Genomic DNA, 12,256 nt, shown 5'->3' with positions numbered 1-12,256 from the left:
CTCATCGACAACAAGTTAAATAATCGTACTCAATGCCAAGCCGCTGCAGCTAAAGCTAACAAAATTTTGGGATGCATTAAAAGGGAAATAAAAACTCGAGATGCTAGCATAATATTGCCCCTGTTTAACTCTCTAGTAAGGCCACATCTGGAATATGGAATTCAGTTCTGGGCACCACATTACAAAAAAGATATTGCAGTTTTAGAGCAGGTGCAGAGACGAGCTACAAAATTGATACGTGGGATGGAAGGTCTCGCTTACCAAGAAAGGTTAGATAAACTGGGTTTATTTAGTCTAGAGAAAAGACGCCTTAGAGGAGATCTAATTAACATGTATAAATACATTAGAGGGCAATATAATAGCTTGGCGGATGAGCTTTTTGTCCCTAGGCCTTCTCAAAGGACTAGAGGACATGAGCTGCGCATGGAGGAAAAACGTTTTAGCCATTTATTTAGGAAAGGGTTCTTTACAGTAAGAGTGGTTAAGATGTGGAATGCATTGCCACAGGAAGTCATTATGGCAAACTCTATACCTGCATTTAAAGGGGGCTTAGATGCTTTCCTTGCGTTGAAAGACATCCATGGCTACAATTACTAGGTTATGCCTAATGATGTTGATCCAGGGATTTTATCTGATTGCCATCTGGAGTCAGGAAGGAATTTTTCCCATTTGGGGCTAATTGGACCATGCCTGGTGGGGGTTTTTCGCCTTCCTCTGGATCAACAGGGGTATGTGGGGGACGGGCTGGAGTTGTACTTTGTACTGGTTGAACTCGATGGACGTATGTCTTTTTTCAACCAAAATAACTATGTAACTATGTAAGGTTATCTCCTCCATGGGTTTTAACTATCATCTGTATGCAGATGACACCCAGATCTACCTCCACACCCCTGACATATCCACCACTACCATGGACAAGGTCTCCTCCTGCCTATCAGCCATCTCCTCCTGGATGTCCGCTAGGTTCCTGAAACTTAATCTAGACAAAACAGAATTTATGATCTTCCCACCCGGCCATCCATGAACCTCCCAGATGTGCATGTCACTGTTAACCACACTACCATTTGCCCCACCTCTCAAGCCCGCTGTCTGGGTGTCACCCTGGACTCCGCACTCTCCTTCACTTCCCACATCCAAAACCTCACAAAGTCCTGCAACTTCCACCTTCGTAACATCTGTAAGATTCTCCCTTTCCTGACCTCTGCCACCACCAAACTCCTCATCCATGCCCTCATAATTTCCCGCCTTGACTACTGCAATGCCCTTCTGTCTGGTCTCCCTATGACCCGAACAGCCCCACTGCAGTCCATCATGAATGCGGCAACCAGGATTATCCACTGCTCCCATTGCTCCACCACGGCGGATCCCCTCCTTGAATCCCTCCACTGGCTTCCTATCCAGTCCAGAATCAGATTCAAGATACTGTGTCTGACCTACAAATCTATCCACAAAACCTCTCCAACCTACATTTCCGATCTTACTCAGAGGTACACACTTAGCCGCTCACTCCGCTCTTCCAATGAACTTCGCCTAACCGCCCCCCGCATCACCCAGTCCCATGCACGCCTCCAGGACTTCTCAAGAGCTGCTCCAATACTATGGAACTCCCTACCTCCACCCATTAGGGCAGGCCCCTCCTTCAACATCTTCAAGAAGGCCTTCAAAACTCATCTTTTCACTCTGGCCTACTACCCCTCATAAGTGCTTTAAACCCACAGCTGAACTCTGGTCCCCTACCTCTCCCTCTAGATTGTAAGCCTTTGGGCAGAGTCCTCCTCCTTTTGTGTCCTACCTGATCATGCACCTCCATTACTGGGAACCCATGCTATGCATCTGAGTGAACCAAACTTGCCTAATCTCCATGCTCCCCTCCAGTGACTAAGCATTACCTTGTACTCATACTGTGCTGCATGATCTGGTCTTTCTTGTATTCAGGTATTGTCATTTTGCTGTATGTCACCCCTAAACATTGTCTGTAACCTAAACTAATGTCCAGCACTGCGTAATATGTTCGCACTTTACAAATACAATAAATAAATAATCCCTTATACACTAGGCGCCTCTCACCACCCCGTGCAAGTATCTACCAATGAATGCTTGCTTAATTAGTGCGTTTACAGCACCACCCAATATTGCTTAAAGGGCTTTTGTGGAGGGGTTAAACAAAAAAACGACACTTACCTGGAGCTTCTATCGGCCCCCTGCAGCTGTCATGTCCTGCGCCGGCCTCCTAAGATCCTGTGTTCCCCGCCACCGGTCCCGGTCTAATTAGAGTGCGGCTTGCTCATCGGTTGCTTACTGAGCAAACTTTGTACTGCTCCTGCGCAGTAAGCTCCCAATGACACGTACGGGAGCGAGCATTATTTGTCTTGTTAGACGAATATTAGACCAGGACCGGCGGCGGGGAACCGAGGATCATAGGAGGACGGCGTGGGACACGACAGCTGCAGGGGGGGGGGGGGGGGGGGGGGGCGATAGAAGCCCCAGGTAAGTGTGTCTTTTTGTTTACTTAACCCTTCCACAGAACCCCTTTAAAAGGGATACTGTAGGGGGGGGGGGGGGGGGGGGGGTTGGTCGGGGAGAAATGAGTTGACCTTACCCGGGTCTTCTAATGGTCCCCCGCAGACATCCTGTGCCATGCAGCCACTCACCGATGCTCCGGCCCCGCTTCCGGTTCACTTCTGGAATTTCAGACTTTAAAAGTCTGAAAACCACTGCGCCTGCGTTGCCATGTCCTCAATCCCACTGATGTCATCAGGAGCGTACTGCGCAGACACTGACCATACTGGGCCTGCGCAGTATGCTCCTGGTGACATCAGTGGGATCGAGGAAACGGCAACGCAGGCACAGTGGTTTTCAGACTTTAAAGTCTGAAATTCCAGAAGTGAACCGGAGGCGGGGCCGGAGCATCGGTGAGTGGCTGCGCGGGCACAGGATGTCTGCGGGGGACCATTAGAAGCCCCAGGTAAGTTCAACTCCTTTTCCCACGACCCCCCCCTACAGTGCCCCTTTAAGGATCCTACATGTCGGATCCTTATCAATCCCCGGTGCCTGAGCAGCCCTGCTTGTTTTGTTGCTCTCCACCCACTATCAAGGAGCTGCTCTGTCATGCGCCACTCATCATCATCCCTCTCCCCAATCCATACCTACAGCCTGAAGGCTATCAATGCATCTGTACAGCAGCTGCCCTGAGCGATCGTTTCTTGATCCCAACAGGCCAAAATAATTGAATATGTGTACGTAGCTTAAAGAGCTCCTTTAGTGTACTGAAAGGTGCTTCAGTCGGGGACACTATCTTTGTATACTATAATGCATTTGGATACAGACATATTTACTCACCCACTCAACCACTATATGCCATGACGCTTTTCTGAAGGCGTGCTTCCTCTTCCTTAGCCCAACCTACAGCTCTGCAGCCAGCCCCCAGCTCTGTGGTCATGGTAAGACCGCGAGATTTCCTCCCTGCTGAAAAATAAATCTCGCACAATTCTGCTACAGCAATAGAGCTGAAGGCTGGGCTGTGGGAAGATGTGGCCCAGCCTTCAGTAGAGCGCACTGAATGAGCTTATAAGCATTTTCACAATGTCAAAGGGGGGTGGGGGGGTGGGGAAGAAACAGGTTAGAAAAGACTAGACAAGGCTGGGAAATTAGACCCTTATAGGGCAGTCTGCATCCATTTTCTTAGAGCCTTTTCACAAAGCACTGCTGCATGCAGATTTTCTTTTTTTGTCCATTAATATCCAATAGATACAAAAGTGCATAAAAATCCATAGCAACTAAAAGAGAGCAGAACAGAGTTTTCCCTCTATCCTCCTCCACCAGAGCTGGAACCCCCAATGCTTGCGGCCGTGCTCCCGTACAAGGACGAGCACTGCTGCATTGCGCAGGGCGGCTCATGTCTGTGCAGTAGACATGAGCCGCCTGAGCCTGTGCAGAGTCCTTGCTCTGGCAGAAAAAGCCGAGTACATTTGGCTCCATTCTAGTGCACAGTCGCGAACCATTTGTGCAATACGACCGAGCTGAGCTCCATCAACAACCACTTGACAATGGGCTTTGAAAGGTCCTGGCACTAGAACATCAATGAGGAAGAGAACAGCAAATGCCTCTGGAATACCCTCTACCTAGTTAAGTACCTATTTGGGGCACTTTTTTCACTACAGGTACTCTTTTAAGCACACCTGATGTTAAAACAAGCGGATGAAAAAAACAATTTAATCTAAAGCACTAACCCAAAATTAATGATTTGCTCAAATCCAATATTCGTATTTTGTATTTTAAAAGGTAACACTTAAGTTTTTGCCTCCACTTGACCACTGAGGGGATTTTCCCCTTCAGGACCAGAGCAATTTTCACCTGTCAGCGCTCCTCCCTTTTATTTGCCAATAACTTAACCATTACTCATCACATCGAAATGATCAATATCTTGTTTTTTTTCACAACCAAATTTGGCTTTGTTTGGGTGGTAAATTATTCTAAGAATTATTTTATTCTAAAATGCATTTTAATGGGAATAATAGGAAAAAAAAAAAAAACCTCATTTCTCAGTTTTCGGCCATTATAGTTTAAAAATAAAAACGTTCCACTGTGGATAAAAGCCACACATTTTATTTGCCCATTTGTCCGTTATTGCAATATTTAAAATATTTCTCTAGTACAACGTATGGCGCCAATATTTTATTTGGAAATAAAAAGGTGCATTTTTTTCAGTTTTGCATCCATCACGAATTGCAAGCCCATAATTTAAAAATAACAGTAATATACCCACTCGACATATATATTAAAAAGGTCTGTCCCTAAGGTAACTATTTATGTATTTATTTTATGCAAAAAATGTATTTGGGTAATATGGGAGAGTGTGGGAGGGAAGGAGTTATTAAGTTAAATGCAAGTGTGGGTCTTTTTATTAAAATAAATGTATGTAGGTGTAATTTTATTTGGCTACAAGATGTCCTCGCACATTACTTTCCCAAGCGTACTATTAGTGCGCGAACAGGAAGTAATGCGTGGACCTGTTACTTCTGTAATTACAATGACCACAGGCATCTCTTTGATGCCGATCATCATTGATACTGGGACATAGATTAATGTTCTCATTCATTCATCTCCCCTCTAACGATTGGCAGCGTTAACGACCGTGGGAGCGAGCGGGAGTGCGCGAAGGCAATAGACGTATCGCTACATCCCTGGGACGTCAGATGAAGTCCTAAGGGAAGTACATATACTGCACCTGGTGCAATAAGTAGTTATGTTAAAAAAAAAAAAAAAAAGTTAACACTTATGTTTAAAATAAAAAACTACCCTCATGTACCCGAGAGTCAGAACCTTAACTTTATTCAGCTTCCATAAAGACAGGATCTTGAACGTTTGAACTCGTTATCAGTTTGCTGCACTCTGATCTGTGTTTTTAAAGCTTTATACACATATCTAGCTTAATAATACAATAATAATCCAAACATTTTGTATAGCGCTTTTTTCCTGTTGGACTCAAAGCGCTCAAGAGCTGCAGCCACTGGGACACGCTTAAGAGGCCACCCTGCAGCGTTAGAAAGTCTTGCCTTGAATTCCTTACTGAATAGGTATTGACCCTAGCCAGGATTTGAAACCTGGTCTCCCATTTCAAAAGCGGTGCCCTTAACCAGTACACTTTCCAGCCCCCAGATTAAGCCACCTTAGCTGAGAATTTAGTGTGTGTACAGGAGACCTCGCCCGCCACCACCACGTTGCCTAAAGATTAAGCATGAATGCTTGTTAGCGATACCCAAGCCCACCGGGAACAAATTTTTTGTCCCCCATAGCAGCAGACACATTGGTAATGTCCAGGCCAGCAATACGTCTGTACGGTACTTGGCCCCGCAATGTCACCCAAAGGGACATGTCTCTATCCCTGCAGATGATAGTAAGGGAGATACCTAGGAAGAGGCTACCCGAAAAAAGAAAAAAAAAAAAAAAAAAAAGAGGGCCTTGCACATCCCTGAATAAAACTTTAGCTTTTAATTGAAAAAGTTAAAAGGCATACATTACATATTCCATAAAGAGCAGAGAGAGGTACATGCTGGTGGGGAGGTCGACAGCCGTTTTGCGCCGTTATATCAGGATTCCGATGATGTGCCACAGCATATAACGGCGCGAAACGGCTGTCGACCTCCCCACCAGCCTGTACCTCTCTCTGCTCTTTATGGAATATGTAATGTATGCCTTTTAACTTTTTCAATTAAAAGCTAAAGTTTTATTCAGGGATGTGCAAGGCCCTCTTTTTTTCTTTTTTCGGTTTATTGCATATACAAAGTTGTTTGGCTGGCTGCACTCCCTCAGTGATACACTCAGCCTCCTGTGCATGGTCTTTTCTTTTTCTAGTTAGATTATAGGAAGAGGCTACCCTCTGGATCCTGCAAAGACTGCCTATGTCCTCCTCCAGATCCCCACCACTGCTCTGGATCCTCTAGAAGTTTGCGCCCAAGCTCCGCTCCATGCACAAAAACTGCCATGTTGCTACCATGAAAGTACAGCTGTATCTGTAAGCTGTCTTTGTCCAACTTACTGCGCAGGCACAGTATGGCCATGCTTGTGCATAAAGAGGAGCACAACCATGTTAGCTTATTCAACATGCTCTTATCCAATATGTTACGGGGGCCACATGCGGCAATAGTGGGTGCCAAGAGGATGTGGGAAGTCTCTTTAGGATCCAGAAGTTTTTGCTCTTCCAAGTATTTCATTTTACTTAACCTGTACCTGAGGTGAAGTTTAAACAATCAGATCAAATACAGAAGTTGATGGAGTGAACATTAGTTCCATATATTGAAGGGGGGCGGGGGGAGTAAAAATGACTATGTATAACTAAATAAAGGCAAATTCCCAATGCCTACTTTACAATGCAAAATAAAAGCAATAGAAGAACCAATTGTCAACACCCGTCATCTTAAGCAGGACAACAACAGAAAAGCAGAAAGCTACCTTTCCCAATTCTACAAAAAAAAAAAAAAAAAAAAAGGAGCTCTCTTAAAACAGAAAGAATTTGTGATAATTCAAGTTGGAGTGAGCATGAGATGTCTCCCAGTGCATCACTGCTGAATACATGCAAATTAACCATTGTTACCCTTAGAAGCTAAACACACCTCCAGAACCGCTGGAATGCAATGATGTGTCAGCTTGTTAATTTGCTCAGAGCCATAATAATCCAACATGCATACAGACTGTTTCAGATTGTTTGATCCTTATCAGTGCATGGCATGGATTAAATTGGCTCTATGGAGTAGAGCTTGTAACACCGAGAGGCACAGACTAACCACAGCAAGCTCCTGGTGAACCAGAACTCATTGGAGTGTGTGAGGGGCTACAATGGTCCTAAAAGCCCCCTTACTAAGATGTTAAGAAAAACAAAAGTTTGCTTTCTTAAAACAGAAAGAATTTGCGATAATTCAGGTTGGAGTGAGCTTGAGATGTCTCCCAGTCATTCTAAAGGCTCATACACACCTCAGACTATAGTCTTTGGAAAATGAAAGATCACAGACCAATCTTACCACCCTTCATGTAGTATGAGAGCCATACTCTACAAAGTCTTTTCTATGGTGCTGAACTCCACATCAGAAAAAAATATTTGCAAGATGCTGCACACACAGATGCTGTACAGACACAAAAGATCAGTATCTGCAAAAGATCTGTTCCTGCCAAAAATCCATTCCTGCAAATTGCAATGATAGTCTATGAGATCTGCAGATCATCATACACACATGATTTAACTGACATTCATCTGCAGATCAAGCAATCATCTGCAGATCTGAAAATCCATCCTGGTGGATCTGATCCGCAGATGAATGTCAGTTAAACCATATGTGTATGATGATCTGCAGATCTCATAGACTATCATTGCAATTTGCAGGAATGGATTTTTGACAGGAACAGATCTTTGGCAGATACTGATGTTTTGTGTCTGTACAGCATCTGTGTGTGCAGCATCTTGCAAAGATTTTTTTCTGATGTGGAGTTCAGCTCCATAGAAAAGACTGTGTAGAGTATGGCTCTCATACTACATGAAGGGTGGTAAGATTGGTCTGTGATCTTTCATTTTCAAAAGACTATGGTCTGATGTGTGTATGGGGCCTACGGCACTGCCCATACCAATGTCTTCAGATTCGATTTTCAAAATACTCTTACACATGTGCCTTTCAAACAGGCAGTGAGAGGTATGGTAGGGGAAAATTAATGCAAATACTGAACCAATCCGTGGAGTAATAAATGCAAATACTAAACCAATCCAATTAGCAAGAATTGAAATTCAAAAGTAAAAAAGTGTTATAAATTCCAATGCAAATAGTTATATTTGGACTTCAAAATGAAGTCTCTAGAGGTATGCCACCGCATGCTAAACAGACAGGGTTACATAAACATCCCTGCATTTGTTTGCCTCACAACTGAGGGCATTGCAAGCACCACCACAACCTTCCAGTTTGTTGTTCAGAGACATATAGTATATTGTAACTGTAATAAAAGGACAGTAGCTGTCACAGGAAGTCGTTATGGCAAACTCTATACCTGCATTTAAAGGGGGCTTAGATGCTTTCCTTGCGTTGAAAGACATCCATGGCTACAATTACTAGGTAATGCCTAATGTTGATCCAGGGATTTTATCTGATTGCCATCTGGAGTCGGGAAGGAATTTTTCCCTTTAGGGGCTAATTGGACCATGCCTTGTAAGGGTTTTTTCGCCTTCCTCTGGATCAACAGGGATATGTGAGGGAGCAGGCTGGTGTTGTACTTTATACTGGTTGAACTCGATGGACGTATGTCTTTTTTCAACCAAAATAACTATGTAACTATGTAAGACAGACACAAAGGCTTATCAAAAAGTAAATTTAGGCCCAGTTTACACAGACTTTTTTTTTTCATATGATATGCATCTAAAAATGTATGCTGCACTTTCAAGCCCTGTTCTCATTAATAAATGTTTTTTTCCCTGCAAGTCACCCAGAAGACAGTGCAAGCCATGCTTGCTTGTAGTCCAAAAAATAAACGCCTCTCGTGTGTACCAGCACATTGCCATGAATGGAGATTTCACACAAGAGCGTTTTACAAACGTTTAAGCACCTGGAAAGCATCCATATAAATTAGAACCTTTAATAAGAAAGGGTTCTTCACAGCATCAGTTGTCAAGCTGTGGACTGCCCTACCGCCATAGAATGGATTGCCAAGATACACAATTATATATTACAAAATGTGCACAAATAACTGTCACATCTCCAAATATTAATAAGAGTAATGCACAGCATACATGCTCTGTATGCGTGGCATTGCACGTTAAACATGCAATGCGACTTTTCACCACTGTTGCAATCTTATCACAACCGAAGGTGTATAGGTGTATAGCGTGAAACGTTTAAACGTTTAAAGAACACCTGAACTGAGAGGAATAGGGAGGCTGATGTATTTACTTCCTTTGAAACAATACACATTGCCTGGCTGCCCAGCTGAGCCTCTGCCTCTAATACTTTTGGCCAAAAACCCTGAACAAGCATGCTGATCAGATGTTTTTGACTAAAGTCTGACTAGATTAGCCCCATGTTTGTTTCAAGTGTGTAAACCAGATACTACTACAGCCATAGAGATCAGCAGGCCTGCCAGGCAACCGGTATTGGTTTAAAATCATAAGTATGGCAGCCTCTCAGTTCAGGAGTCTGGACCCATCATGCGGTGTCACTTGGACTGTGAAATTTTCTTGCTGGGGCTGTAGTTCCCCATTTTAAATAGAATCAATAAATGGATGAGGTTAGCTTTTGCACGATATGAACCAACTGGATCTTCTGCTGTGCTAAAAAAAATGTAAGGACTGTCCGTTTTCTTACCGCGGATGAAATCTACGTTTATAATTAACATGAATATCATAAGTTCTAAAGATGGTGAGAAGCTTTGAATTGGGAAAATTACTGGTGCTTGTCTAATTTAGGAGACCCTGCAGGAAACCTCATACGGAACAGTTCTCCAATCACAGTACTGTACCCTTTTACAGCATAAAGGGTTGTGATTGGCCAAATTGTGTGGACATAGTATACTACAACCTATTGGAAACCTAGCAGTTCCAGAGAGTGCTGTCCACCCAATCAGGTTAGCTGAATTTCCCTATCAGGTTTCCTGCTGGGTCTCCTAAAGAAGGACTAGCGCCCTGACTTGGGTCTATGTCACACCAATGTTTCTAAGCTAGTATCCTTAGTGGAGAATCACCAAAGTGTACTTTCAAAAGCCAATATAATGCCTCTAGAAATGGATGTATGATCGCCCCCATTTCTAGCAACTGCATGTCACATGTACTCAGACAATAATAGAGCATAGTAGCACATTGCCTTATTGCTAATAATGCTGGTGAACTTATTGAACACACTACACTCAACACAGGCCTTCTGCCGATACGAAACAACCACAGCTGCATAGTGAAGCGGAACCTGAAAGCCATGGTAAATATCACTTCAATGTCCTGTGGCTGTAATACATATGTGGTTTTCCAAAAACAACATGCTCCATTCTGAAAACCACAATGCAATAATGGTTCTATGGTAGTAAACCACACATGTATATAAGAGCTTAGACTACCAACATGTATAGCTGAGACAGTTACCAAGCAGATTATGGACGGAGTCAGTCAGTGACATTTCTTGATCTGATTGGTTACCACAGTATACCATTTGTTTTTCACAAGCAATGCATTTGATGTACAAAATGCATGTTCATAGCCATTCTTCTCTTCTACATAAACATAAAAACTTACCTGCCCCATAAGCCTTAGCAACCAGCCAGGCCAGATTACTGGCCACCTTGGCCCTGTTGAAGTCATAGTGATCAAAAGGTTTTATGGCTGGGACGATAAACGTCTTCTTCACCTGTGAATTCTCTGCAGTGTCCACCATGGCTAAATCTTGTCGGCTGTCACAATTTACATGGTTCATAAAATCCAATTAGTGAAAATATTCCACCAAGTTGAAATTACGATGGGTACCATCACTTACACACGTCAAATGTGTTCCGGAATTTCCTTAGCCATATCTTAAGCAATATTTTGCTGAACAATGTAGTTACAACTGGCAGAAATTACTATTTCTGTTTAATAAATAACAAATGTCATTTTCCCTTCCACCATTTGATGTCATCACTGGATAACTGTCCTGCATTTATCATGTGTGACAAAAGAATAGATGCCCTGGAATAACCTATGATGCCATACAAATACTTTAAACTCCAACCATACAATACACATGCACAATCCTGCAGTAACAATGGAATTAGTAGTAGTGCAAGAAATGGAAATGTGCTGATATATTTAGGGGGTCTTCCTTTCCTTGTAACCAATGTGAAGACAGCAAGCAATTCTGAGCAGGAATATTCTTCAGTGCTTTACTTTATCCCAGTCTTCAGGTGAGGATCATGCGATTATCTGCCACAGCATACACCGATATATTGGATTTCTGTCAGCAGCATGCACAGTGCCTTATTGCTGTGACATTTCTGGACTGACACACTGAGGGTGGTAGACAGAGGGGCCTGTCTGCCTTCTGAGCTGGGGATGAGGCTTGCTGGGATTGATTCCTTAGTGGCAGTGATCTCCAGAAAGCCCAGAAGCAGATCTTGGAAGTGATCCCGTGCTGTTTTCCTCCAGATGCGCAGGCAGGGATGGTTGTAGCAGGGATCCAGTGATTACTGCTGCTGCCACAGATGATTCATATGTGATGGGGTGTCCAGCCACTCGCATCTCATTCAATAAGCGCAGATTGAAGGCTGACACTGGCCGGGGATTCCTCTACAGCCCAACACCTGCACAACAAATGGCTCCGGGCTCCCCTGATTCTCGGCAGCCAGTCTGATCGTATTTCTCCTATGAATAACTGCAGAGATCCCGGAGAGCTCTATAGATCGGACATATCCCGGTGGCCAGGCCCCGCCGGCGATTCTATTCTTGCTTCGATATCACCTTTTAGCCCTCCCAGATACCCGTTTAGTCCTCTCTTCTTTATCTATCCCCTCCACCCTCTTCCCTGTCTCCCTCCCCCGTTTCCTCTTCTCCCCGCCCGCCGCCGCTGCGGGTTTTCCTGCCGCACTGGATGGAAGACAGCTGTCATTAGAGCGCAGGCGCGGACTGCAAGCGCTACGATGTACGCATGCGTACTCTGACTCCATGGGAAGCTTTCCTGACGCATGCGTGCCTAAACACAGGACTTCAGTAGGGAATAGGGATCGCTGCTGGAGAGGAATTCTCCCCATGACCATCAGAGAAGAG

At 44.0% G+C, this 12,256-nt stretch overlaps 1 protein-coding gene across 2 annotated transcripts in view; it reads right to left on the bottom strand.

Moving 5' to 3' along the window:
* CAMSAP2 (calmodulin regulated spectrin associated protein family member 2) overlaps nucleotides 1–12,013 on the bottom strand; it is a 184,211-nt gene extending 172,198 nt beyond the window's left edge. For both annotated transcript variants that reach the window (XM_068240085.1, XM_068240087.1), the window contains exon 1: nucleotides 10,754–12,013. In XM_068240085.1, the coding sequence (XP_068096186.1) occupies nucleotides 10,754–10,931 (178 nt within the window). In that variant the 5' untranslated portion in view covers nucleotides 10,932–12,013. The remainder of the gene's footprint in view (nucleotides 1–10,753) is intronic.
* Nucleotides 12,014–12,256: the final 243 nt, after the last annotated feature.

Source organism: Hyperolius riggenbachi, chromosome 6, assembly GCF_040937935.1.
Source record: "Hyperolius riggenbachi isolate aHypRig1 chromosome 6, aHypRig1.pri, whole genome shotgun sequence".
Taxonomy (NCBI): domain Eukaryota; kingdom Metazoa; phylum Chordata; class Amphibia; order Anura; family Hyperoliidae; genus Hyperolius; species Hyperolius riggenbachi.
The sequence above is the reverse complement of the archived record's forward strand: the minus strand, read 5'-3'. Positions and strand labels throughout refer to the sequence as shown.